The sequence below is a fragment of the Acanthochromis polyacanthus genome, chromosome 9, assembly GCF_021347895.1.
Source record: "Acanthochromis polyacanthus isolate Apoly-LR-REF ecotype Palm Island chromosome 9, KAUST_Apoly_ChrSc, whole genome shotgun sequence".
Taxonomy (NCBI): domain Eukaryota; kingdom Metazoa; phylum Chordata; class Actinopteri; family Pomacentridae; genus Acanthochromis; species Acanthochromis polyacanthus.
The window spans coordinates 22,999,454-23,026,830 of NC_067121.1; the positions used below are offsets into that span (position 1 = coordinate 22,999,454).

Sequence of the window (27,377 nt, forward strand, 5' to 3'; positions counted from 1 at the left end):
AAAACCCATCTGTTGACACTGGTTGGGTTAGGGAGGAATGGCCACATAGTGTGTCAACCTCTCCACCATGAAAACATCTTTTTGTGATGCTTTGGAAAAGCTTATCTAGACACCACCCTTGCCTGACCGACTTGTCAAAAACAAACAGGGGGAGACACAAAGTCAGCGTCAGCACCAGAAAGGCACATCAGGACAACAACTTCTACTGAGAAACTTTAAAACCACAGGGAAAGAAACAGGAGACGTGCCACCAGTGAAAATGACCACATGGACATCTCTCTCCATGTTGAGCTTTTTAAACCACCACATCACTACTGAGAACTCGTGGTTACATTACTCCCTTCTGGAATGTAAATAACACAAGAAAAGAACATTGGATCATCACTGTGTGGTGGCTCTGTGTAGACCCGGAGCTCTCACAGGTTGCAGTTCAATATATTCCGACACTACTAGCTTGTATTTTCATTAAAAGGCTACACAGACCACCCTACTGCAGTGCACCATTAACCAGATACAACCACATCATCCCCCGGCACCGCTGCTAGCAGGAAACCACCTGAACAGAAAAACCAGTGTGATGGGTAAAGCAGGTTCTTGAGAAACAAATCACAAACATGGGAAATCTGCATCTGTTGCAGAGAAATGATGGCATTTAGCAGCTGATTAATATCACGATAAAATCAACAGGACGTGCTGCTACCCACTGCCCCACATTGACAGCACATTCACACCGCAGGCCCCAGTTGGTTTAACTTCCTGGTGATCTGCTGTTGTTCTATGTGGGGCAGCACGTGACCGCCAGACTACAGCTTGAATGAGGGGAGGTGTCTGCGGCACATACGGGAAGTGACAGAAGCCTGTTACTCTAGCATCAGCCTCCTGTCTTTTTTCAGTTTTGATATTTCAAACTGTGGTTCAAGTACCTTTCACTTGAATATTTTAGTCAGCAATTCATCTAAAACTGTGTTTACCTCGTAGTTGAACATTTGAAGTAGCTCATAATGTTAGCAATAAAGTTGGCTCGGTGTAAAGAGATGGTCAACATGCTATTTGGAACAAAGCAAAAAATAATTTGTAAACCATATGATCTGGAAGATTTTACTTCAGATATTTGGAACTGTAGATGGAATGTAGTTTGCATGCAAATAAAGTAACTTCATTCACCAGTTTGTTTTGTTTGATTGTCAGCTACAGCGGTCAGTTACTCGTTAACTGCCACAGAAACCTGGAAAGTTTTCTGAATAACCTGAAGATTATTACGAGCAGTAAATGAGAATAACAAAAAAAAATACGTGTAAACCAGTAAATGGTGACAACACAGGACAGGTAAATATGATACAGCTTTGTTGTGGCTTTAGTGTGCGAAAGGTGGAATTTATTGTGTGGGCGTTCACAGACAGGTTGCCCAAAATGTAGGCCTACATGTCAGACATCGCCCACACCGAAAGAGGCTACAACTCAGGTGGTTTCCCACTCTAGTTTCACATAAATGCTTGTTTTGTCAATGAACTGTATTTTTTTCCCCCTTTTTATATTTGAGGCCAGGTCATGTGTTTAGCTGAGCTGTTTTAATTGTATGAAACTGGTTTGCTACTGTAAAGTGTCTTTACAGTTTACTTCCTAATTTTTTTAGATTCTGTAAAAATTCTTGAAAATGTTGTTTAGATAGAGAAACAGAACGCCAGAACAAAGTATCAGTATCACCATCAAATCACAAATTGACAGATGCAGTCATAGGCCTGCTTGGGGACGCAATAATGAATTTGACCAATAGGTGGCGACAATGCCACACGACAAGATGTTCAACAGTTCGACTTGAGAAAAAAATCAGCTTCTCAAATACCTTGTTCTAAAAGCAAAAGAAGTTAAAATGAGAAAGATTCGCGGGAAACCGCTTCTGAATACTTTCCTGTAATGCGTATTTTTTTGCGGATGTTTTAGGCTGCACAAACCTGGAATCTATTAGCCGTCCTGTTGTGTTTCTGTTATCGACTTTTCAGGCTGTTTGTAGTTTTATGTCGTCTGCGGAGTTTCACTTTTGAACGAGTATATCGAGGAAATCCCGGAAACGCTAAATAAAAAGTGCTCTACGTGGATTTGCGGCACTTTGTGGTAATTAATGCACTCCAGTTTTGTTTAATAATAGTACTGAATGTGGTGTTTAATATTATTTGACGGTTAATAAGCTCGGTCACGGAGGCTAAGTTGGATTTGTTGGCTAAACTTTGAGGAAAGTGCGCTGCTAGCTTACCTCTCCTCAAGCTGTCAGTGTTGTGAGCGTCACGGTTTGTTAACTTGCCGCTTCAGTCATTCATTTGGTCTCTTTTGACTATTTGCGCGAATGTTATACCGTATACATGAGTTAAACACATTGTTGTGGGTGTGTTTGAGCTGTAACAGTTGTGTTTTATCGTGACTTCTCAGCAGGGATGGCCACTGCGCCTATGTCCTCACTTCATATGAGATCGACAGATCTCATCATTAAAGAGCCTCTGGACTACGGAGGATTTGGGGAAGTTTACCTGTGCTACCATGTAACTCTGGGTCAGGTGGTGTTGAAGACCATGTATACAGGCCCTCTTCGAAACGAGTAAGTTGTCTTTGTGTGTGTTACTGTGTTGCTGTCCTGGGTATTCCCCTTCGCCTGGTGATAACTTGAATCATGTGTCCAGCTCGACACTTGAGTAAAACTCCGACCACAGCTCTATGAAGCAGCTTTGTGCTTTTACTTAGACAAAACATGATCATTGTTATATGTTTATAATATGTAAAGACGCATGCTGACAATAGTAAACTATTTTTGCCAGCCTCATTTGTTAATATCACCGTGGAAATGTGCTGAAATGCAGCAGCATGCACTGATTTCTCTTTTAAACACTTCCTATAAAGCAGGGATAAATGAGAAGTTGGTTCATCTGAAATGCGGATGTAGGAAGGATGGTAACATCAGTTTTTCACCTCCACTGTCTTAGCAACACATTTTCAGATAATGCCCTTCCTCTTTATCATCTCCATTCATGTTTTTTGTTGCAGTCCTACTACATGATTTCACCCACGTAATTTCACAAGTCATCTAGGAACCATATTCTCAAAGGATCCTAAGGGGACGAGTAGCTCTTAAAAGGCTGTGTGTTAGAAATTCCTGTGGTAATCCACCTGTTTACACAAGCTTTATTAAAAGATAGAAAAGAAGAGATGCGGTGTATTGTGATGATGGAGTTCATAATGGAGATGTTAAAGATATGAAATAACGCTGAATATGACAGTTTTCAGCACTATGAACTCCTAAAATCAGTTTGCAGCTCTGATTAAGTTGAAATATCTTCGCTATATATACAGCCTATCTGCCTAAGGTTCTGTGTGTTACACCTGCTGACCAGTCAGTGTTAACATAGGACGCTCATTCATGAAACATGACATTATCTACAGCATGAACATCCACTCTGTCCATTCTCTTAACTGGAGAGCTCTTGATGTTCCTCCCAGCAGCTTTGTGAAAAGTCTTTGTCTTCAGAGGAGACTTAGTTGATAGTTTTCAGTGGCATTTAGCAGACTCCTCGTGATAAGATAAGCTCTTTTGTAAAAATAGTCTCTAAAGTCTAGAAGTGCGGATAAAGATTCTTTTAAATATATCGATAAATATTTGGAATAATTGCTCATCCTTTAAAATGTCATAAAAAAGGCCTGTAAAGATGTGCGTTTCCAACATCCCACGTCTTGTTTTGTTTTGTCAAGGTAATGGACATAATGATCGTCATGATAATGGTCCAAGTATTAATAGTGATTATCGAAATTAATGCACTGACTGATTCTCTTTGTACCGACTTCTCTATTTATAATTTTATTCCTCATAAAGTCCTATGAGGTAAGTACTAATTAAAAAGAATTACGCTAAATATTTTAAATCAACTCAGGGTTAATCATTACTAAGCAATAATCATATACAAATGCGCTTTTTTCTAAGGTTATAATATGTACATGACTTTGTAGTGTTGCATAGCCAGACTGGTCTGACAGCACCTCATTATCAATCTGCTGAAGAGGGAAATAAGCTCTGGATAGTTGGCGTTTCTTTAAATCACAATCATCTTGGAAAATGTGAAGGATTCAGGAACTTGTCCTTACTGTACAATCCAAATCCTCAACAAAGTTCAAAATTTTTCATTGCGATGGTTTGCTGCCTGGAGATTGTTGTTGTAGTCTAGGATTATTTTAAAAACGGTTACACGTAGATAGTGGAAGGGGACGAGAAAGGACATCCAATAGCAGGCTTATACCTGCAGTCTACATTCGATGAGTGAAACCAGTGACCCTTTGGATTTCAGTCATTTACTTCAATTATAGTATGTGTAAGATTCATTGGGTATTAATTTCTGAGTCTGTGATCCACCTTGTCTGTGTGACTGGACACGATAACAGACACACGGAATTGACTGTATTTAATGCACATTTCTCATTTAAATTGCAATCCAGTTGTCTGCTTAACATCCGTATCCGATACTCATGTGGCATATCAAAATCAACAAGATCCAACATGGTGCACATTTTGTCACATGTCCACTTTCACCGTTCACTATGCTTTTCAGGGAGAATAAAAGGTCTCTGCTGGAGGAGGGGAACATCATGGCGAGCCTGAACCATGAGCGAGTGGTCAAGTTGCTGGGTGTGATTATGGAGGATAGAGACTACTCTCTGGTCATGGAACTCATCCCCAGAGGCAACCTGTTGGTTATGCTAGAAACGGTTAGCAGGTTTAAATTACAGCGCCCTCCATAATTATTGGCACCCCTGGTTAAGATATGTCCTTTAGCTTCCAATACATGCCTTTTTTTTTCTAAATAATATAGGACCACAATGAAAAAAAGAGCAAAATCCAACCTTTAATTAAAGTGCATTTAGTCAGTGGGGAAAAAAGTCACACATTAAGAAATAATTCTTTTGCATCAAATCATGTGTGCCGCCATTATTAGCAACCCTGATGTTAATATTTTGTACAACCCCCTTTTGCTAACAAAACTGCCCCTAGTCTTCTCCATCTAATACATTTTTCTACAATTTTCAGTGTGAGAGCATGCTTCGGCAATAAAAATTGAATTATTCTTTAGGCTTTCAACACATCTTAACCAGAGGCGCCAATAATTATGGAGGGCGCTGTGTCACTCTAAAAAGGGAAATTGTTAAAATGCATGCACGCAGTTCCAGCAGTGTTATCCTTAAATACAGCATTTTTATTTATTTTTTTTGGTCCTAGGTCGATGTGCCGGTATCCATCAAGGGAAGAATCATCTTAGAGATTTTGGAAGGGATGGTGTACCTCACAGAAAAACGTGTTCTCCACAAAGACGTCAAGCCAGAAAACATTTTGGTGGATAAGGATTTTCACATCAAGGTACATTACACTGTCTACATGTTAATAATGTTGTTGTTTTTTTCAGTCACAGTCGCAGTCATGGAAAGTGTTTTTTTCTCTGTGTTTTCTAGATTGCAGACCTTGGCCTGGCCACTTTCCAGACATGGAGCAAACTCACAAAAGAGGAGTCTCGCAGAAAAAGTGGAAGGGGCCGATCAGCTGGGGTGAGAGGGGCCGGCACACTAAGCTACATGGCTCCGGAGCACCTCGAGAGCATCCATACACCCTCCACTGAGAAGTCTGACGTGTACAGTTTTGCGATCGTGGTTTGGGTCATTCTCACTCGAGAAGAGCCATATGCAAGTGAGCTGGGATGCTAAAACACGCCAAATTCCTGATACCAAGGCAAACCTTATCCATTCACATGATAAACAATGAACCTACGTGTCACTGTTGTTTGCAGACATTCAAGCAAGTTTCTTTTTTTGTGCCCAGATGCCAGGAATGAAGACCAGATCAGCCAGTGTGTTCGAAAAGGCGACCGACCAGCAGAAGACCTCATCCCAGAGGACACGCCTGCAGAGATGATTGAGCTCATGAAGAGATGCTGGCATCACAGTCCTGAGCAGCGACCAACATTCGAAGGTATACGTTTTGAATGTAATTTAAGCAACAGTTCCGGCAGTTTCATAGCCTAGCCGCGCTAGACCCATGCTCTGAAGACGCAAGGGTCTAGGGACGCTCGACAGGGAGGGAGGCGGGCTAAAAGGTTGTCTATCAAATCACTCTGCAGCAATTGGGTAGGTATACAACCAATCAGCGCAACAAATAGGCTCCTAGAGTGCCGGAAATCAGAGGATACGGTAGTTCGGTGAAGCCTTATTTATACAGTCAATGGGTGAAGCTCAAGTATATTACAGACATGTTAACAGAAAGATTATTCAGAGTCGGTGCTAATGGAGCTCAACGACTGTTGTCGTTTTTGTTGTTGACCCTGGCAGAGAATTAAATTCGTTGCCATGGGTTGTCTAGTGCGGCTAGGCTAGTTGTTTCCGGTTGTTTCTGTCAGAATCGTCGCGCCTCTGTCGTCACTTAGTTATGCCCACCTTCTGACTCTACACTTCATGGTGATTGGTCCGGCCAGTTTTAGGAGCATCCAACCTCGAGCCTTATGGAGGGTAACTAGACCCACCCTGGCAGAGAATTAAATTCGTTGCCGTGGGTTGTCCAGCGCGGCTAGGCTAGCAGTTTCATTCACCTCCTCATCCCGAAAGTTCGTACCACACTTGGTCGATCCTCATTTCAGTTTTCTGCCGCTAATGACAGGAATGCTCTACAAAAGTCCCGAAAACTTTCCTTTCTTAGCCCTTCAATTTTTAAAAGTTTTTGTTTATTTATTTATTTTTTTTAACACTGTTCGATTTGCTGTACATGTAACCTGTTCATCTTGTTGTATGTTGCCTCTTGACCAGGTCGTTATCGAAAATGAGAACTTGTTCTCAGCTAACTCAACTGGTAAAATAAAGGTTAAATAAAAAATAAAAAACAAAGCATGTGGTGAAGAATAATAATCCAATGACAGAGAACTTTTTTTATTAGAGCTAGTGATCATAACTTTTTTCCAACAGGTTCAAAGTTTGATTTAAATAATCAGCATTGATTATACCAACATTAACATAATGACCTAGTGTCGCATTGTTTGCTCGCTCTGCTAGAAATAAAATGCATAGGGCTTCTAGTGACAGCGCCTTTATGTGATAGCAAAGGGTATTACACATTTATTTTTTGTAGCCAATTTCCTTTCATAACATTCGCAATATTTCCAGTTGGCAAATGTGTCGTCCTTCAACTCCTAAAAAGGGAGGCGATTCTATAGTCACGGGGTATTCCTTTTACACTCAGCTGCTTTTGTCTCCATATTTTGCAGCCATTTAGTATATAAACTTTCTTCTTTGAAGGTCTTGTTCAGGAGTTTGATCTCTGCGATTTAAGGTGAAGATCCTATTCTCATGCTTTTCCTCCTTTTTCTATTTCTTGCAGAGGCCTACAACACCTTCTATCCTTTCTACATGGAAACTCTTGAACAACATGTAGAGGAAGACTTACATAATCTGAGGGTAAATATATTTTCTCCAGGATTTGATGTGGTGATCTTATCAAGTAGTCTGGAAAGACGCTAAGCAGTCAGTCTGAATGATTGATGCAATTTATGAGCATTTTCTATAATGCTTTTCTGTGTGTTTTTATACAGATGGATTACGAAGGCCCAGAGGAACTTATTGAGAAAATGAAATCTTTATCAATGAGCCATGAATGTTTTCCACCAAGTGAGCATGGTGGGTAACTTTGCAGGCCCAGATATACTGTCCTCTACACACTGTGACGTTTTCCTTTATATGCTGTACTACGGTTAATGATGTAAATGTTCAGATGTTGTAAAAAGATGCTGAAGAGGATGGTGCAGCGTTATTGCTTTATTCTCTCTCCTTAAATTGCAGATTCTCCAGCTCCTCTGGTGAGTTCAGACAGAAGTGTTTCAGAGCCAGTTGAAGCCAGTATTGAAGACCTGCATGACATCCCCTATGAACCATCTGTGGAGTCTATTCAGACAGATGCAAGGGCTACTAATGCCCCTTCAGCTTTGGAGGAAAAACTGGATCGGGAGTTAAACTACCACAAACATGGGAGCTATAATTGTGAGCACCAGCCTTATGAAGCCAACTCCTTCAACAACTACTCAAATCCTTCCCTGCAAAACCACATGAGCACCTCAGATCACGCATTAAGGCAACCAGAACAAGACAGATCGTCTGTCCATTCTTGGACAAAAGGCGGGCCAGTGCAGCCCACCAGCCAGGAGGAGGCTTTGCATCGCCCCACCACTGCAGGTCTTTATGACTCCATGAACTCTTCCACACCTACACCGTCCAACTCGTCAATGTATGCCAGCACATTGTCTCTGCCACCGTTGAACCAGCAACATCCACATTCCCACTATGACCGCCAACAGTCCTGGCCAGCTTACCCAGTGTTGGACACATCTGCCCCTGACGCCACTATAGGGCGTCTTTTGAACCCTTCAAAGTGTGCCTCGCCTCAGAATCAAGGTACATACAAGCATGTCTGTTTCTGCAGTTGCTAAATGGAGATGTCTGAGAGGTGTTCAAAGCTTCTCGACTGTATTGTGGTTGTACCTTTGTATTGGAGCGACTGTGTGTGTTTTGTGCTCCTTGCAGGATCTCTTTGCATTCACAATGCCAGTGGGATCCAGATTGGAAGCAACAACACACTGAGTATCAGAGGTTATGACCCTTCCCTTAGTTGTTCATCGTTATTTACTACTGGCCCAGCTGTCTCTCCCATCAAAGAAGGCATTCTGAAATACGGTAAACGTCTAATAAAGCATTTCTGTCATGCAGCAGCGAAAAAAAGTTTGATGCATTTCTTATACACTCGAGGTTATAAAACAAATGGTACAGTATTATGATTGTAGCTGTTGTTCTTGCTGAAAAATGATGGAATAATGATGTTATAGAATTCCCCAGATTCCAGTGTGTAATTGTCACATTTTATGTTTTTTCCAACCAACATTTCAAAAAGCCCAACTGTGTTGAATTTTTTTTAATACATATATGACTTTACACTTAAATTTTATTGATCCTTGAGCTCTAGCAAATGTGTTGCATGTTTTCCTTATAAAATATTTGTAAAGACATTTTTAAAAACTATTTCAATTCCTGTGTTGTAAACATTCTTGTTTACTGGCTAACTATCTTTCTGCTTCCTGTGTTTACCAGCAGATAACTAGATATTTTGTGCCACTTTGGCATCTGTTGATCAGTGGAATAGTCTTCAGCTAATGGCAAGAGTGTGAATTGCATCTCCACTCATTGAGCAAAGAAAAACACTTCCATAGCTCTAGTACAGTTCCAAAACTCCACAGGGAACGTTTAAGTCAGAGAAGATTTCATGCTTAGAAAGATCGCGAATACAATAGCCGAGTTATCAGTTGCTGATTAATTTGTAACTGTTTATTTATTCCAATAAATAATAAGGCTGTAGTAGTTATGAATATGTACCACTTCAATGAAGCATGTGATTTTAGAGCAGTAGTTAAAATTGTTCTCTATTAATACATCTCCTTTACACTCAGAACGATTTCTCGTTAGCTTAGCAAGTCTTCACTCATTTATTCCTGCCTTTGTTTCACTAGATGACTATGCTGTGACTGAGCAGCACTTGGATCTGCTGAGGGACAACATTGGGAGTCAATGGAAGCGCTGTGCACGGCGCCTGGGTCTGAGCGAAGTGGAAATACAGACCATAGAGTTCGATTACGTCCGTGACGGCCTGCCAGAGATGGTGCACCAGATGCTTGAGCGCTGGAAAATGAAGGAGGGAAGTTTCGGCTGTACGATCGGGAAGCTCTGTCGTGCTCTAGAGGGAAACATAAAGGTAGATATCATCCAGAAAATACTGGACATCTGCAGTTCGTCTTCTCTCGAGATGTCATAAACTTCTGAAGCTCACCAGATTTGCTTCATTGACTCTATAGTAGCTGTCTTCTGATTTCAAGGCTCCAGGGCTCAATTTAACCAAAGTTACAAAACATTTTTTTAAAAAAAAGTTAAACATTTACTGAAATTATTTGGTGTGGTACTTAACATTATCTGGGTGTCACTTTTTTTAAGATCAAATATTCCTGTTTTTTTGGTTACAAGCTCAAATCAATGACTGCATGGCTTTTCTATCAAACTTGCCTTCATGAGCTCTGACATTTTTATTTGCTGGGTTCAGACTCTTCTGATCATAGGATCTAAAAATCATTGTATATTTTTGTATTTCCTTTTCGAGCAACAATCCTCTATTAGTTCTTATTCGCATGGCAGTCACAAAACTAGCATAAAATCATAGCACAATTTTTACAAAAGTGATATTTTTAATGTAAAGACTGTCAAGTATTTGTATTTTAAAAATTGAATTCTATAGTTGTATTATGAAGAAGCGGTTGAGTTTGTGCGTAGTTGCTGTAGCGTAAACAGAATGTTGAGCCTGTACTAAGAGACAAGCAAATGGTGTGTGGTAAACATTCTTTCTGCCTCCAGTCACAGACAAGGTAACATCAATGAGCCTGAAAGAAGCAGATAACGTAATGAAATACAAATTGTACATAAGGATGAATCCTTGCCGTGTAACATTGTGTGCAGTCAGGAGTCAAAGTGCGTTTCCTTGAATCTCAGTCCTGCTGCAGATTATGTGGTGCCATGAATGTATGCATGAATCCGTGGTTTTCTGTTTGGTGTGTGGACTTACTGCAATAAAATCACATTATCATTAATCTAATGAGGTGTTGTACTGTAACAGTTCAAGCTTTCTGGAGAACAAGCTACTTTTTTCCCCCACTTCTCGTCATTTGAAAATGCTGTGAGTTGGTATACAGCTCCTCAGGCCTGCTGTAGTTGATGCTGCACGACTGACATGCAGCCTCACCGAACACAACGCTCCGTTCTTCCACCACAGATCCACAAGCCTTTTCAGCCTCGATCCTCTGAAATGCTATTTTTACTTTCAGAATAAACTGTACTTGTGTTTCTAAAATTCTTGCTATGTGTTTAATGTGTGCACCAAACAACTTAAATTCCTTGTTTCGACTTTAGCATTTTTCTAATCTTGTTGGTTATCTCCTTAAGCTAGTTGGGAGCTATCAGTAGAATGAATGCCTGAAAACTGGACTGCAAGCTGTGATGTCACCAGCTTTTTTTTTTTTAATATGTTTTCACTGAAAAGCGTATTTCCCTTTAATGCTAGTGACCAGTATTGCAACCACAGGATTAGGACAACCAGCTGACACTCAGTAGAAACATCAAGTTTGACCCTAAGCACACTTCTTCTGTGCACAGTAGAAGAAGCGTGGAATCATGGGAGTTGTCTTCACCAGATTCAATGGTTTTTATTTAATTATTTTATACATTATAGATTAATACGGAAGACATCAACACTATAAAATAATACATATGGAATTATGTTGTAAACAAAAAAGTGTTAATCTTCAGTCCTAATCTACAATGTAGAAAATAATGCAAATAAATAAAAAGCATTGAATGAGAAGCTGTGTCCAAACTTTTCACTGGTAGTGTGCCTTAAAAAGAAACAGATTTTTCTGAGTTTGACATATTTTGAAACATTTGGGGTAATCATACATGTCAGCTTATATAGATTTCACCTTTTTTTAAATTGCTTATTCGCGCAGAAGTTAAAAGAAAAACCTCAACAATAAGTTAGATGTGGTAAGTTCTGTATGGTCGTCTACAAATTTCCGTAAATTGTGCTGTGCTGTGAAATTGCAAAGCAAAACTTCTGCCCTTTGTCTTGGTATTAGGTTCAGGGGCTGGCAAACCTCAGCATTTCCTGTGATGTCTCACACTTAAACCACCCCGTGTATCTATTTGTTTTTGTAGATGTGGTGAATCAGTAAACATCACTTTAGTTAATTGTGATTAATGATGCCATTTATAGATCCTTTATAGATTCTGCTGAGGTGAAACAAGTGGGCATAGTGGTTGAACAGTGTAAGTGCAACAGCCAAAACATGTAAATAACATTGGATTAGTCATTTTAGACAGTGTAATGCAGAATTATTATATATTATACCTTTCAGGCCTTCTTATTTTAAGAAAACCAGACTTCAAAATAAAAGTAAAACTGTAATTCAGACTAGAAACTTTTAAGAGTTTTGTCTGAGCACAAGAACTTATTTCAGAATGTGAGTACTTATCAAGTGTACAACTCGAAACAGAAATACTGTTAACAATAACATATTAATGGACCGTTATGACTGATGTGATGATATGTTGCTTTTGCAAATGAAACATTTTTTACCTGGTGAGTTGAGTAATGTCTTTACTAAACAGGAAAATTAATCCCTCCGCTCCATGGTGGATTAATGATAAGGCTCTAGGACATCAAGGAAGGATTTCAACGTTGTTAACAGTGATTACATCTATTTTATTAATCAGATTAAATGGTGATGTTTCAAATGCACCCTGTCGATCAACAGACTAAATGTAATTAAGTGTGATTATTCAACAAAAGGAACAGGCTTTGCAACACGTTGTGTAAAACAACAATGTTTTATTTAGATGAAATAGATGTAGTTTGTTGGGATCAGCTTATTTGAGAGAAACATTTCTGTGACGGCTGAGGAATTCAAACAACAGCTTGAGGTGTAATTATCCAGATCCCATTCTAGCCATGTTTTCTTTACTAAATGGATTTACACACAGTTACAGACAACATTAACTTCATAGATTTTCAACAGCAATTATCAAACTATGAATATCTACAGAAGCATTATTTGGCTTGTGTTAGCTTTTTTGTTTTTTTTTCTTCGCTTTCCATCTCTTACAGTGACATAAATATACATTATATTGTTCGGCAATCAATCGCATTCCACTGTAAACATGATAACAGCTGACTTGTAGACTGTGCAATGCATATAGACAGAACTGTACCATGTGTTGAAAGTAGTTTCATGCACAGTGTGTTCATAGATAGCTGATCAAGCACCATCTATAGCTATAAACCTGCAGTTTTCAAGTGTAAACAATACTCGGACTGGCATTTTAAAGGAAGTGTTTTTGAAGTGAGGTGGTTTGTAGTTCTCACGACTGTATATGGATGTGCTGATGTCATAAACAAGTCGTCACTGTTTACTTTAGAAATCACAGAATACATGTTATACTCCGTTCACAACAAAGTCATCATTCAAACTCAAGATTACTACAGCACTGTATCAGTTGTATAGTAAATTCATTCAACATAAATACGACTTTAATATGGTAACATAAGAGAAGTGACTCTCATACTTAAAAAACACTAAAAACATCTTAAATAGAACTAAATCTATCCTAGCAGCAAATGTCTATTAAAAATAATATTAAGTAGTTTATAAGGCCTGCAACTGTTTGCACAATATTCATCAGAAACATGTTGAAAGTGCAGAATGCCAGCTTTCATTTAAGGGTAGCATTAGCCATGGAATCAGCACTAGGAATACACATTTACTATATTATGAACTTTTAGCGAATAGTCAAAAATGAGCAATGGAGCATGTGAATCCCTGAAAAACACTCCAACCTCAAAATCTATTAATTTAAATGTTCAGAGTTTGTTTTTTTTAATTGTTTTTTTCCCCATTTAACTTGATGAAGCTGGTATTATTATTATCTTCCAGTTGAGCTGGAGGATGTGTCAGAGTCAGAATAATTTAATGCAAATTTGTGCCATGTTAAAATTAAGACCCAACACCTAAAAATGAAGTGAAATGAATCGATGAATCTCAACTGATTTAGTAGCACATTTTAGGGGGAAATTAATTCACAGTTTGTTTTTGGTTGGGTTGAATGAATGAATCAAGCCTCAAAAACAAGTCTAAAATTTAATTTCAGAGGTGGATTAAGTGCAAATATTAAAAAAATATTGGGATTGCAAACTCATCGTCAGTAGAATAGAACAGAATATATATCCTTTATTAGTCCCACAACGGGTGATTTGCAACGTCACAGCAGCAAAGTGACAGTAAGAAAAGCAAGAAAACACAACTATAAATTAAACAGATGAAGTATGAACACTACATACACCCCCTGTCAAAAGGTTTAGGACACTTTCTCATTCAAATAAAGTAGAACCTGTCCTACAACTTTTGACAGGGCGTGTATCTACCAAATTTGGTACACATATGCAGCACATCAGGCTTAACAAAAAAGTCAGTGACAGCCACATTCCAAACCCAACAGGAAGTGAGCTATTTTGCGTTGAATGTCAGATTTTGCCCATTTTTCATTTTTTTCAAGAGTGAACTCCTAGGGGGAAACTCCAATTCACCTCGAATTCGGCCAGTACATACAGGAGGCCTTAATAATCCAAAGTTATTAAAATCTTTTTCCAAAGTCAAAGCGCGTGTCCGTGGCGGCCTCTGGAATTTTGATCCTTCGCCATGAACTTTCAAATGCTGTGTAAATGCCCTGGACATGCTCCAATCTGCCTGAAACTTTGCATGTATGATCAGAGTCCTGCCCTGATCACATCCATATGATGAAATACACCCCCTGTCAAAAGTTGTAGGACAGGTTCTACTTTATTTGAATGAGAAAGTGTCCTAAAACTTTTGACAGGGGGTGTATGTATGCATATATATATATATAGACGTACATAACATAAACTAACATAACGTAAGTGCAGATTCCATGTACAGGTATTTGACAACTAACTCAAAAACGAAAGGAGCTGAAAATTAAATGTACCCTTCCAGATAAAGCTGCCATTCTGTCTTCTGTCAAATTCACATCCGGCATTTAGAGGAGAAGACGAGATGCATAAATAAATAAATAAACACTAAGGCAGTATATTCTTAATTCCTGAACAAGATTTCCTGCAATATAAATAATGTAATTGCGCATTTTAAAGAAAATAACCTGCAAAAATGTTAATAAATATTCAGTCAATTACATAAATTATTATATTTTAAATATTATTATATTTTAGATATTATATTATAAATGGAAATAAGTATCAGGGCCAAGCCACTTTAGCCTGCCCTGGAACCATTTCTAAATTAATGTGGAAGTTGTCTATTTCTGAAGTCCTTTTTGCTCTGGCACACAGAGCTTCAGCCTCCTGCTTTTGTATTTGGGAAACTGGAGTGTTTTGATCCTTTGACAGGTCTCCACTGGTAGCCAGGTTAGTGATGCCACACATTTGAGGGTAGTGTTTGAAGCATTCAAAGGCGTCCTTGCACTCCTCACAGTTGTGCTCCTTGAACGTTACAGGAGGTGGCTGAGCAGAGGAGTTGGCTGATGGGAAGCGGCTGGTCTGTCTGTGGACTGTACGAAGTCTGATCCTGATCTTTTGCTTTGAGCAGCACTTTGAGGAGCACCGCTGGCAGAGGCAGCCCTTCAGACAGGCATGGCATAGTGTACCTATGTCCCTGCACACGATCCTGCGGAAGTTCGGTCTTAGCGTCAGGTAGATGATGGGGTTGTAGATAGTGGAGGACTTGGCAAACATGGCTGGCATGGCGAATGCCAGAGGAGGGATGTTTTCAACGTGTCCAAAGGCAGCCCACATGGACACCACAGCATATGGACTCCATGCAGCAAAGAAGCCAACGCAGACAGCTACACTTAGCTTGTAGGAAAACAAGACCACAAAAGATTAGTGTAATTGATATAACTTTAAAAAACACCGTAATCAAATGATAACCTGGTGTTATTCTGTGTGTCTTCTGAGCAGATCTCACGATAAGACCAACAACATCAATGTGGTACTTCTGTGTCAGTGAAGCCCAAGCCTGCTGGTTTCTACTGAAGATGTCAATCTTTAAAATGAAACAATCAATACATACTTCTGCATTAAAAAAAAGGCCTTTTAACAGCCATGTATTATCCATCCATCCATCCATTTTCTTCCGCTTATCCGGGGCCGGGTCGTGGAGGCAGCAGGCGAAGCAGGTCGTTCCAGACGTCCCTCCCCCCAGCAACGCTTTCCAGCTCTTCCTGGGGGATCCCGAGACGTTCCCAGGCCAGATGAGATATATAATCCCTCCAGCGAGTTCTGGGTCTACCCCAGAGTCTCCTCCCAGACGGACGTGCTCGGAAAACCTCCAAAGGAAGTCTCTCTGGAGGCATCCAAATCAGATGGCCAAACCACCTCAACTGGCTCCTTTCGAAGCGAAGGAGCAGCGGCTCTACTCCGAGCTCCCTCCGGATGTCTGAGCTCCTCAGCCTATCTCTAAGGCTGAGTCCAGCCACCCTACAGAGGAAGCTCATTTCGGCCGCTTGTATCCTCGATCTTGTTCTTTCGGTCACTACCCAGAGCTCATAATCATGTATTATAGTTTATGGAAAAAATATTACAGTTCATGGCCATGAAGAAATGTCACATGCAAGCTTTAACGGTGTTTTTATGGAAAACTTATGATTAATTCACCCATGGGTTGGTCTCTTCGTGTATTTTAAGCACAATAAATAGCGGAATATCAGACTTGCCTTTTAAAAACACCAGACAACTGCTGAATTTAAGGATTTATCTCTTCAAATTCAACATTTTTGGGTGTCTTTTCCTAATGACTATGAAGCATTCTTATGAAGAAGAGTATGTGATGAGGTACCAGCAAATGCAGCAGTAGCTTCTCATCCATCACAGTGTGCCCAGGGCCTATTAATAGGAAGCTGCATCACAGGGAGGATCTATTGAGGTCACTGCCAATTTCTTGAACAAATGGAGGTGTGAGGAACTCTGCCGCCTATAAGAAAGTGCTTTAATATGTGTTGCCATGATACCCTGCCTTCCCATTAGCCACATAACCATAAAATCTAAGTGTTTTTCACATTGATTGGTTCACCGTTTTTTTCATTTGTTTTGCAGTTAGGACACAGATTGGCAGCATGAAAAAAAGAATTAATCACAGATATGAGCATTGTGTTTGTGTGTGCATGTGTGTGTGTGTATGTGTGTGTGCTGTATATCTTAGATGTATTTGAAATAGTGCTAGTAATCCTCCTATGTGGTGTGATTATACAGAAACACAAATGCAGAGGGTAAGTGTGCATATAGCATGAAATTCAGAGATTGAGAGAGTGAAGGAGGCTGCAAAAGTGGCCAATTGTTACCGTCAGATTTTCATCTTACCTTAACTATTAGAATCTGGATGCTGCTCATGTGTGTCTGCCTTGATGAATGCTGCTCCATAGTCTTGCGGGACGCCTGCACAGTAACCAGAATGCCTGTGTAGGACGCTAAAATCATGCAGCATGGAAGGATGTAGCAGAAGATGAACAGCGCCACAGTGTAGGAGCGTGCAGTGGTGTGCTCATTGGACAGGCGCCAGTCAATGCAACAGGCGGTGCCATAAGGCTCCGGTCCGTACTCTCCCCAGTGGGCCAGGGGGGAACAGGCAAACAACAGGGCATAAACCCAAGCGCAGGCAATGAGCAGGCAGCCGTGGACAGAGTTAAACCTGTTTCCTGTGAAAACAGAGCAAGATTATATGTTATTATTCATGCATTTGGAATGATTTTGGCACAGATATTACTTAGTGAATTGCCTTTGGAATGTCACATTTTAAATGAAGATGACAAATGATTTTGGCAATTTGATAAGTCTCTAAGTAGCATTAGAGAGATGGTTCAAAATGTGAACGCCCTAGGGGTATCGTTTCTCCACATGTGAAGTCAAAGGTGTCAATGCTTTTCCCAGCAGTTCATTTAAACTAGTCAGCCTCAGTTTATCACAATGCTGAATGGCAGGACATAACTGTATCTGTGATAAAACCTTCTACCTGCTACAGTCACACAAATATCCTTCACTCTGAATGCAGTCGCAGGAATCAACAAATAATCTATACAGCATACTGTGATGCCAAAGAAGCCTTACATCAGCTGCTTGAACTGCCTCTAGATTCACTCAGGGGAAAGTTTCCCTTTCAGGGTGAGAAGATGTGCGTCACTCCAGCTTGTGTATCTGATGTAAACATAACCTTACATGATGGTTGATGAAGATCGCAATCGCCTCATTGTGTATCCGGAACTGAATATGTCTCCTGAGAATTGAATGAAGCTGCTGCAGCGCTGATGTGTGTGGCCCCCATTCACCGCCTTGTCCTCGAGCAGACACCACAGCACAAACACTACAAACTCAACCTTGGAAGTTTTCTCAGCTGACTGGTTGTCATTGACCTCAGATGGAAGAATGTGTTGTATGAATGATGGAGATCACGATTCTAGATGGAAGTGGGTTGCAACTAATAGCTTCTTGGGCAGCATGCATGCCATACATGCTTATCCATATGTTCTAACTTTGGTAAAGAAGGTCTTTATTTGAGCATCTTGCAGGAATATGGAGACTAGCTGGTGAAGACAAATAGTTTGAAGTTGGTGAGAATAGAGTCCTCCTACCCCAAAAGTGGCTTGAGATACCTCATAAAGGAGCATTTTCTGCTGGAGCCTGTGCATTTTCCAGACATTAGTTACAATCTAAAGGTATCTGCACACGTGGAGATTAGCCACAGACCCTCTTATTTTAACTGCAATGAGAGGCTGGTTGGCAGTTGTTTCCATTTCACTGGAATGCTGAAGGACCATGGGGGTAATTTTATGGATTGATAATCTCACTCTAGTTGTCTGCCTCATTAGCCTGCAGCAAAAAAAATAAGATGCTCCATTGGTGATTATTGAATGATGAGTTATTTTGCATCATAGCAATGCTTTAGGGATTGATTCAGCATACATGCAGGCTGAGATATTACAAAATGAATGCAACTAAAGAGAATCTATCTGTTTGCAGCCTCACATTTAAAAGGAAAACCAGCAATTCTTGATTAAGTGGCTGAAAAAAAGCTTCATTTTAAAAGTAGTGGTGTTTAAGTGCTGAGTAGAGACACTCTTCTGACACTGAAGGGAAAATACACTTGAAGCTGAGAAGACCCAGTTGCACTGCATTAACCAACATCACAAGTAACACTTATTGAGTGCAGCCACTTGACTTGTCAGTCATCAAAGAGAGGCTAATGCGCAGTGCTTCACAGAGGGATAATCATTTAGGGGTTTTTCCCCACTGATAAATCAACAATCAGCCACTTTGGGTTGTGATGGTTAATCCTGTGTCATTTCACTGAGCAAAAATAGCTTCTTTGAAGACTTACCGTAGAGCGGATAACATACTTTAACAAAGCACACCACGCTTAGCAGGGTTAGAGTGGTCAGACTGCAGATGCCAAACAGCATGCCGCAAAATGCGTATATGGAGCAGACGGTTTTCCCATAGAGCCACCTGTGTGGGAGGGCGAGGAGGTTTGAGAAAGAGGCGAGAGCAGAGAACAGAGACAGAGAGGAGAGATCGATGAGGAAGAAGGTAAAAGGGGGAAAAGGAGAGTAGCTTGAGCATGACACTCCATATCTGTGAACTCACACACAATCATACAGCTAACCAACCGTGTCATTAAATGAATCATGAAATATCAACGGGAGCCTGATTTTAAAGGTACACACGTGGACAAAATTGTTGGTACCCCTCAGTTAAAGAAGGAAAAACCCACAATTCTCACTGAAATCACTTGAAACTCACAAAAGTAACAATAAATAAAAATTTATTGAAAATTAAATCATCAAAAACAGCCATTACTTTTGAATTGTTGATTAACATAATTATTTTAAAAAAACAAACTAATGAAACAGGCCTGGACAAAAATGATGGTACCTCTATAAAAGATTGAAAACTATTTGACCAGAGTGACATGATTAACTCAGGTGTGTCATTTAATTGACATCACAGGTGTTTCCAAACTCATAATCAGTCAGTCTGCTTATTTAAAGGGAGACAAGTAGTCACCCTGCTGTTTGGTGAAAAGGTGTGTACCACACTGAACATGGACAGCAGAAAGCGAAGGAGAGAATTGTCCCAGGACATCCGAAAAAAAATTATAGACAAACATCTTAAAGGTAAAGGCTATAAGACCATCTCTAAACAGCTTGAAGTTCCTGTGACAACAGTGGCTCATATTATTCAGAAGTTCAAGACCCACGGGACAGTAGCCAACCTCCCTGGACGTGGCCGCAAGAGGAAAATTGATGACAAATTGAAGAGACAGATCGTTGGAATTGTATCCAAAGAGCCCAGAGCAACCTCCAAAGAAATTAAAGGTGAACTCCAAGGCCAAGGTACATCAGTGTCAGATCGCACCATTCGTCGTTGTTTGAGCCAAAGTGGACTTCATGGGAGACGACCAAGGAGGACACCACTGCTGAAAAAAACTCATAAAAAAGCCAGACTGGAATTTGCAAAAATGCATGCTGACAAGCCACAAAGCTTCTGGGAGAATGTCCTTTGGACAGATGAGACCAAACTGGAGCTTTTTGGTAAGGCACATCAACTCTATGTTCATAGACTCAAAAACCAAGCATACGAAGAAAAGAACACTGTCCCTACGGTGAAACATGGAGGAGGCTCAGTAATGTTTTGGGGCTGCTTTGCTGCATCTGGCACAGGGTGTCTTGAAAGTGTGCAAGGTACGATGAAATCTGAAGACTATCAAGGCATTCTGGAGAGAAATGTGCTGCCTAGTGTCAGAAAGCTTGGTCTCAGTCGCAGGTCATGGGTCTTCCAACAGGACAATGATCCAAAACACACAGCCAAAAACACCCAAGAATGGCTGAGAGAAAAGCGTTGGACTATTCTAAAGTGGCCTTCTATGAGCCCAGATCTGAATCCCATTGAACATATGTGGAAGGAGCTGAAACATGCCATTTGGAGAAGACACCCATCAAACCTGAGACAACTGGAGCTGTTTGCTCATGAGGAGTGGGCCAAAATACCTGTTGACAGCTGCAGAACGCTCATTGACAAATACAGAAATCGTTTAATTGCAGTGATTGCCTCAAAAGGTTGTGCAACAAAATATTAAGTTATGGGTACCATCATTTTTGTCCAGGCCTGTTTCATTAGTTTGTTTTTTTAAATAATTATGTTAATCAACAATTCAAAATTGATGGCTGATTTTGATTATTTAATTTTCAATAAATTTTTATTTATTGTTACTTTTGTGAGTTTCAAGTGATTTCAGTGAGAATTGTGGGTTTTTCCTTCTTTAACTGAGGGGTACCAACAATTTTGTCCACGTGTGTACACCTGTAAAGATTCTGCCCTTTAGCATGTGTCACTTGAAAGCATCACGTCTCTAGTGGTCAGAACAACCACTTTGTCTTTCAATTAACGCTGCAGTAGGTGCCAGGTTTAGTACCGGTGGTAGAAGCTTGAAGTTATAGCCATGGGGTAAAGGGAGAGAGTCAAGCCCAAGTCACTAACAGCGAGGTTGATGATGAAGTACTCGGCAGGCTTCAGGAGGTGTTTTTTCTTGTAGGAGATGTATAGCAGTGTGCTGTTGCCAAACAGGGAACAGATTCCTGCAAGTATAAAACAGGCAGAAACCCCCGAGTGTGAGTGAGTGCTGACTGTGTGGCAGAATACTGAGGTGATAATGTATCTGTCTGTCTATTTAAAGCAAGTCAATCATTCTGGTAAATATGCCTCTTGCCAAGAAGTAAATAAGATACAGCAGATGTCATCTGTTCAGTGAATATAAGGCATGCCATCAGTAAACCATGAGCCTCTTCAATCTAAAGGCGCCACAACCTAAAGCAGTAGGGGGATTGAAATTAATGTGTGTTTTGGTCCTGCAATTTCATTTCATGCGGCTGAAAACAGCAAACAGAAAGATATACTATACTTTTGGTCATGCTAAGATGTGCTATGCAATGGAAATACACAAAATACGCACGTAATTAATGTAAAATACACACCAGAATTGCTACACTTTATGTATATCTTCATCCTCATGTCAGGTTGTTTTGTTGTTTTTTTTATAAATCTTTTTGTAAATACAGAACTCAGTGGTACACACAGTGACAGGCTACAACATAATCCTACAACTAAGGGCCAAGGTGACATACTCAACTAAAACAATGGCAGCTGAGTCAGTCTGGTAGCATTATATCTGTTAGTCCTCCACTGATAGCATGGGCATGAAATCAGACTCCATAGGTTTATGTCAACACCTACTTTTAATGATCTACATACTCCTAATTCATTTTGGGAACTGGACATACAAGTTTCATTGCAGGCATCTGAGAGATCAGGGCAAACATAACGACATTCATATTTTTAAGTACCGTATGTATTGCATCAGAAAATCACACTCCTTTTAAAAGAAATCACACTGAGTGAAGGTAAAGATCAGGTTTTAAGAGTCAGAGAGAAGAAACACCATTAACGACCAAACATTTTGTGGTAGTCCATCTAAATTTAAGTCATCTGACATGAGTTCAATTTGATTCATTTGGATTATTTTTCAAATATTTACTCTTTTGTTTGACTGTAGACTCTGTCACACATAACAACTAGATAATCTAATTTATGAAAAGGAACACGGTGATCAAAAGGACAGTAAAATTCATATTTGTAACTTGTCATAATACAAGACATCCAAGAAAATCTCACTGCTAATGCTGCAGTCATAACAGCAGGTGGTATCCAAAACCCATGCACAGTTTATGCATATTTAACTACCAATACTCAGTGTGAATGAAGCTCTGCAATTTCACTCGTTCCTTAAATTTGAGTCAAAAGTATAATTATTTTGCTGATCGCCACAGAAGTAGCAACAAAAACTCCACAAAGCACAACACTCAGTCGAAACCAAATTAGTATAAATTAGTCCCTCAAAGCAAACTTTTTAAAAATAGGGAATAAAGAAAGTAGCAAAGAAGTAAAGAAAAGTTAATACAGTCATAAAATAAACTTCACAGTATAACTGTGTCTTTCTGGTTTCTTTCTGATTGTGTGCAGTCCATGAATGCATTAACTATTGCAATTTACCAGTAATGCTGCCGAGATCAAAGACTGAGATGAAAGTTAACCTTGCCATGATTTTTTCAATATGTGGCACAGCCATAGAATTCATTATGAGTGGCCCCTTATGTTGTTGTGTCGTAAGCACAGATGATACATGAAGGGCTGCTTATATACAGGTACAAATAAAATACATATACATGGTAAATACAGACGGAAATGATAGATGTATACAGTAGGTAATACAAGAAGGTGAAAGTGGAATACAGAACGAAGTTATAAAACAAAAATAAAGTTGCAAGCCTTTATGTTATGCTGTCTTCCTTCATGCTGTTAATAATTTCAGCTTGAACTGATCATAAAGCTTAACTCAACTGTTCGTCTGTTCAGGAATAATAGCATAAAAATGGATTTCCGTTTCTGTAGACTCAACTCACCAAAAACCGAGTAGATCACAGCCACAGTTATGTCCAGCGGCACAGGTATGTTGGAGTGAAATGCAATGTCTTCAGTCAGCTGCCCCATCTGAAAACAGTTTTTAAGAGCAACGTGAGTAATTGTTCAAGCCCAGATTATATTAGCTTTAAAACTCTGTATTTAAACCTTCTATGTCTAGGGTTTAAAAATTTCAGATTGTGTCTTCTTTGGGTCTCTTATCAAAAAGCCTTTTCTGCTCTGGAAGTAGATGACCATTTTGCAACTCTAATAAAAGAGTCACTCATCATGATGAACCTACAGACTGACCTGGAGCTCCACTCAGCTTTAAGCTGCTTTATAGCAAGTTTCTGCTCATTGTTTAGCTATCACTGTCTGTGTTCCTCTCTCAGTGTCTCTGTTGCTTTTAACTGCGAAAAACAGCTCTATTTGGTTATTCAAAGTTCTTTTGTGCTCTTATGTGCTGCTAACCTTGTGCAGTGTTATGTGCAAAATGTTGTCCATAAGTTGACAACAATGCTCGACAAGTGCAAGGTTAATTGCATATGCGTAATTCTCCCCTTCTATTCTCCCCATCCATCATCTACACATCACTTAATCCTCATTACAGTCATGGGGGACTGGAGTCTATCCCAGCCCACTTAGGGCGAAGACAGGGGACACCCTGGACAGGTCACCAGTCTATCACAGGGCTACACATAGGGACAAACAATCACATTCGCAGTTTCACCTATGGACAATTTAGAGTAACCAATTAACCTCAGCTTGTTTTTGGACTGTGGGAGAAAGCCGGAGTCCCCGGAGAAAACCCACGCATGCACAGGGAGAACATCCATCCATCCTCTATACACCGCTTTATCCTCACTAGGGTTGTGGGGGGTGCTGGAGCCTATCTCAGCTGACTCAGGCAAAAGCAGGGGACACCCTGGACAGGTTGCCAGTCTGTCGCAGGGCTACATATACAGACAAACAATCACACTCACATTCACACCAACGGGCAATTTAGAGAAACCAATTAACCTCAGCATATTTTTGGGCTGTGGGAGGAAGCCGGAGTATCTGGAGAAAACCCACACATGCACAGGGAGAACATGCAAACTCCATGCAGAAAGATCCCAGGCCGGGATTTGAACCGAGGATCTTCTTGCTGCAAGGTGAAAGTGCTAACCACTATTCCACTGTGCAGCCCACAGGGAGAACATGCAAAGTTCAATCTTGGGACGGCCGGGATGTGAACCGGGGATATTCTAGTTGCAAAGTAAAGCACTAACCACAACCCACTGTGCAGACCTATTGAGAATGTTCACATTGAAAAAAGTAATCTTTTTGCCTTTATTATGTATAGGATAGTGGAGAGAGAGACCGGAAACGTGGAAAGAAGAGTCAGGGAATGACATGCAGTAAACGGCCATGGACTGGATTCGAACCATTACTGCTGCATCAGGGACTGTAGCCCATTTACAGGAGAAAAAAAAACAAATCTTATGCATTTACACATGTAGAAGTGATCAAATATTCAGGAATTCAGTTTTCTAGCTTTGATAGAGTTGTGTCATAGAAGAGAGTTTAGTGGATGATTGTATTAATTGCTGGATGTGTGAAGATTGCTTCCTCCAACCACCACCACCACCAGAGAGGAGAATGATACATCAAAATGCCTGCAAGATACTGGTGTCATCAGCACTCTCACTTTTTCATTCTGCTTCAGTAAGCAAAGTCAGATAGTGACTGACAGGCTTTAATCAGTGGATGACATGAGGGTCAGTAAACGTGGTTTAATAATAGGTAACAAGGACACGCACCTCAAACACATCCTCCCATGCAACTGTGATCAGACCACAGTGCAGAACCATCTGCATTGTTCCCTAAGCCCCAGCATTAGAGATTAACAGACATCTGTACTAATGATAGTGTGCCACCAACTGTAATTATGTTCATACACAAATACACGTAATTGGTGTGTCCATTCATGTCACTCAACAGTGCAGAAACCATATTTTTCTGGATGTTTGTATTTACAGACCTACAAAACACTTTGACACTCCACACTCTGAATTACACATGTTGTGTTTATGATGGTACTACTGAAATATGGGCCGGTTTTATTTCATTCAATGCAAAAAATGTCCCCCAACTATGCAGAAAATTCTCATTTATCATGGATACTGTCCTGTTTAAGCATTGAAGAAGTTTACTTGGAGTAGCTGAACATAAAACATTGAATGAAGTGTCAGTTACAGGTGTTAAAAGTATTTTTTTTTCTCTTTAATGAGCAGTAGATTTTGTAATTGGTCAATTCTCCCCTACTTTCACGATTGTGTGTATACATGATTTCACCTACTTTTGAACGGCTTCTGTCCATCTGTTGGAGTTTTATCTGTCCACAGTTTTCCCAGTTCGCAGACAGCCATCACTAACTGTGAACACCGGTTTTGCCACTGCTTTTATAGAGCATCTCCTTCTTAGACAGACAGACAGACAGACAGACAATGTCCTAGGATCTTATTATAGTAATGCTGTCAGATGGAGGGGAAAAAAATGCAAAACCCTGTGAGAGACATTAGAAGTGTAACTAAGTGCACTGTTGGCACCTCTCTAACTTATACATTGTCTGTCTAAATCTGTCACTGATTGGTTAGTAACAGAATGCAGAAGCACACCTGCATAGTCTTGTAAGAAAGGAAGATTGTTGTCATTGGTTGTTGGGTTCATGTCCAAGAAGGAGCCAGGCGGTATGAATAAAACACATCCGAAAATGTTGTGGTAATAAAAAGCCTGTGGATCCATAGAAAATTTAACAGAACAATAAATAAATAAAACCACAGATCTGTCTGAGGAATCATTAGATTAGTGCGAAGATGTGCAGTTATACTTGGTCATTTAATTGTGAGCAGCAATTACAGTCTCCCTTCGTGCGTATACGCGCAAGAACTCATCCAGACGCGCCATTACGCACGCTTTACCGGCTCCAAGACGCTCTAAGCATGGGTACATCCACCTGAATGTTTGAGCGCTTTAGTAAAACGATTTCAACACATTGAAATCGTATAGAAAGACACAGCTTGCGTTAGCCACCTTCTGTCCGCTCTCACCAAACAGAGAAAGAATAGAGGCGCTTGGACAGGATGCGCGCGGCAAAGCAGACCGCTTGTATCTACAGTTAACAAACCCAAGGTGTCAACTTGTCGAAATTGAGATAATAGTTTCACTTTCAATAATTTCCAAAATCAGTCAGTCTTTTTGTGACTAGTTTGCAATCTTGTGTTCTGTGTTTCAGGCCAGATTTTGCCTGTAATAGCTTTCCAAAGGTTGAGAGCACTGACATGGGTGCAAAAGGACAGCATGTGAACCAGACATTTCTAAAGAAAATCCCATCTTGTTTGGTATTTCTCATGACCAGCACTACGCCACACATTTCAGCTAACTGTGTGACACACTGGACCCACATTAACACAAGACCACTTTGTCATATCTAAAAACAAATAAAATGTTCTTACCTTTGGGCATAGATTTACCTAAATCCACGTCCACTGCTGCTTGAGGAAATCAATGTGCCTGTATGTTCCCAAAAAAATGCCTTTCTTAACCTTCCCCTTAGTGGCTGCTGTTTGTCCGGTATCTCAGAGGTGTTGAGGAGCAGCAGCAGCAGAGAGCGCAGCACGCCGCCTGGATGTTACTGTATGTGTGAGTGGTCAGAGAGGCTTCGCTATAACGAGCTGCAGCGTCAGATCTCCACACTGCAAGCTGTTAGTTCGGATCAATTCATGACGTCAATTACGACTGAATTCACACCCACGTAAGTTGGACATTCTCCAGGGAGGCACTGGAGTTCATGGTGCTCCAGGTTAACATCCCTCATCTCTAAAAATTAATTTTCAAATAAAAATGAACAAAGAGAGTGATTAAGTCAGTGCGTCCACTTCAGAGAGTGAGAGTCCCAATGCCCGTTGTTGTTCTGACGGTGTTTCCAAGATTTGTCAATGGTTCTTCCAAATGCAGAAGTTCCCCATACACAGAATGATAAAAAAGACAAATTTTTAACTGGCCTTCTGAGAATCCTCCAAAGACTCCCTCAGCAGTGGCAGATCTTCCATGGGGCCACGAGGGGGCACGAGGGGGCAGTGACCCACCCTGGCAGAGAATTAAAGTGGGTTGTCTAGCGCTGCTAGGCTAGTAATGTGGTTCAACCAGT

The 27,377-nt window shown here is 40.3% G+C and overlaps 2 protein-coding genes across 3 annotated transcripts; one reads left to right on the top strand and one right to left on the bottom strand.

Annotated features, from left to right (window-relative positions):
• The first annotated feature begins 1,980 nt into the window (after nucleotides 1–1,980).
• On the top strand, nucleotides 1,981–10,693 carry ripk1l (receptor (TNFRSF)-interacting serine-threonine kinase 1, like). 2 transcript variants are annotated; one of them, XM_022207114.2, is made up of 11 exons: nucleotides 1,981–2,112; nucleotides 2,428–2,590; nucleotides 4,587–4,743; nucleotides 5,252–5,389; nucleotides 5,482–5,713; nucleotides 5,846–5,995; nucleotides 7,391–7,467; nucleotides 7,602–7,686; nucleotides 7,849–8,457; nucleotides 8,587–8,736; nucleotides 9,564–10,693. In XM_022207114.2, exons 2-11 carry the CDS (start codon nucleotides 2,430–2,432, stop codon nucleotides 9,863–9,865), a joined length of 2,061 nt encoding a protein of 686 aa, XP_022062806.1. In that variant the 5' UTR covers nucleotides 1,981–2,112; nucleotides 2,428–2,429; the 3' UTR covers nucleotides 9,866–10,693. The 2 variants fall into 2 exon arrangements, with proteins under 2 accessions (XP_022062806.1, XP_022062805.1); XM_022207113.2 differs by having other exon boundaries at nucleotides 1,992–2,112; nucleotides 2,425–2,590.
• A 1,768-nt stretch (nucleotides 10,694–12,461) lies between these two features.
• opn7a (opsin 7, group member a) lies at nucleotides 12,462–27,268 on the bottom strand. The gene is made up of 6 exons (XM_051953672.1): nucleotides 26,683–27,268; nucleotides 23,188–23,275; nucleotides 21,144–21,306; nucleotides 19,050–19,177; nucleotides 17,039–17,373; nucleotides 12,462–15,535 (listed from the first exon to the last, which is right to left on the bottom strand). The coding sequence occupies exons 2-6, from the start codon at nucleotides 23,273–23,275 to the stop codon at nucleotides 14,921–14,923; spliced, it is 1,329 nt and encodes a 442-aa protein (XP_051809632.1). The 5' UTR covers nucleotides 26,683–27,268; the 3' UTR covers nucleotides 12,462–14,920.
• Between the last annotated feature and the right edge of the window lie 109 nt (nucleotides 27,269–27,377).

Bases quoted from the DNA above. Each gene is read 5' to 3' on its own strand.
- opn7a (XM_051953672.1), bottom strand. From the start codon at position 23,275: ATGGGGCAGCTGACTGAAGACATTGCATTTCACTCCAACATACCTGTG. The intron at 17,374-19,049 runs GTAAGTCTTCAA...CTGTTTTCACAG, and splicing joins AGTATGTTATCCGCTCTACG to GAAACAGGTTTAACTCTGTC. The intron at 15,536-17,038 runs GTAAGATGAAAA...TTTTCCTACAAG, and splicing joins TCCAGATTCTAATAGTTAAG to CTAAGTGTAGCTGTCTGCGT.
- ripk1l (XM_022207114.2), top strand. From the start codon at position 2,430: ATGGCCACTGCGCCTATGTCCTCACTTCATATGAGATCGACAGATCTC. The intron at 5,390-5,481 runs GTACATTACACT...TGTGTTTTCTAG, and splicing joins ATAAGGATTTTCACATCAAG to ATTGCAGACCTTGGCCTGGC. The intron at 5,996-7,390 runs GTATACGTTTTG...TATTTCTTGCAG, and splicing joins GCAGCGACCAACATTCGAAG to AGGCCTACAACACCTTCTAT.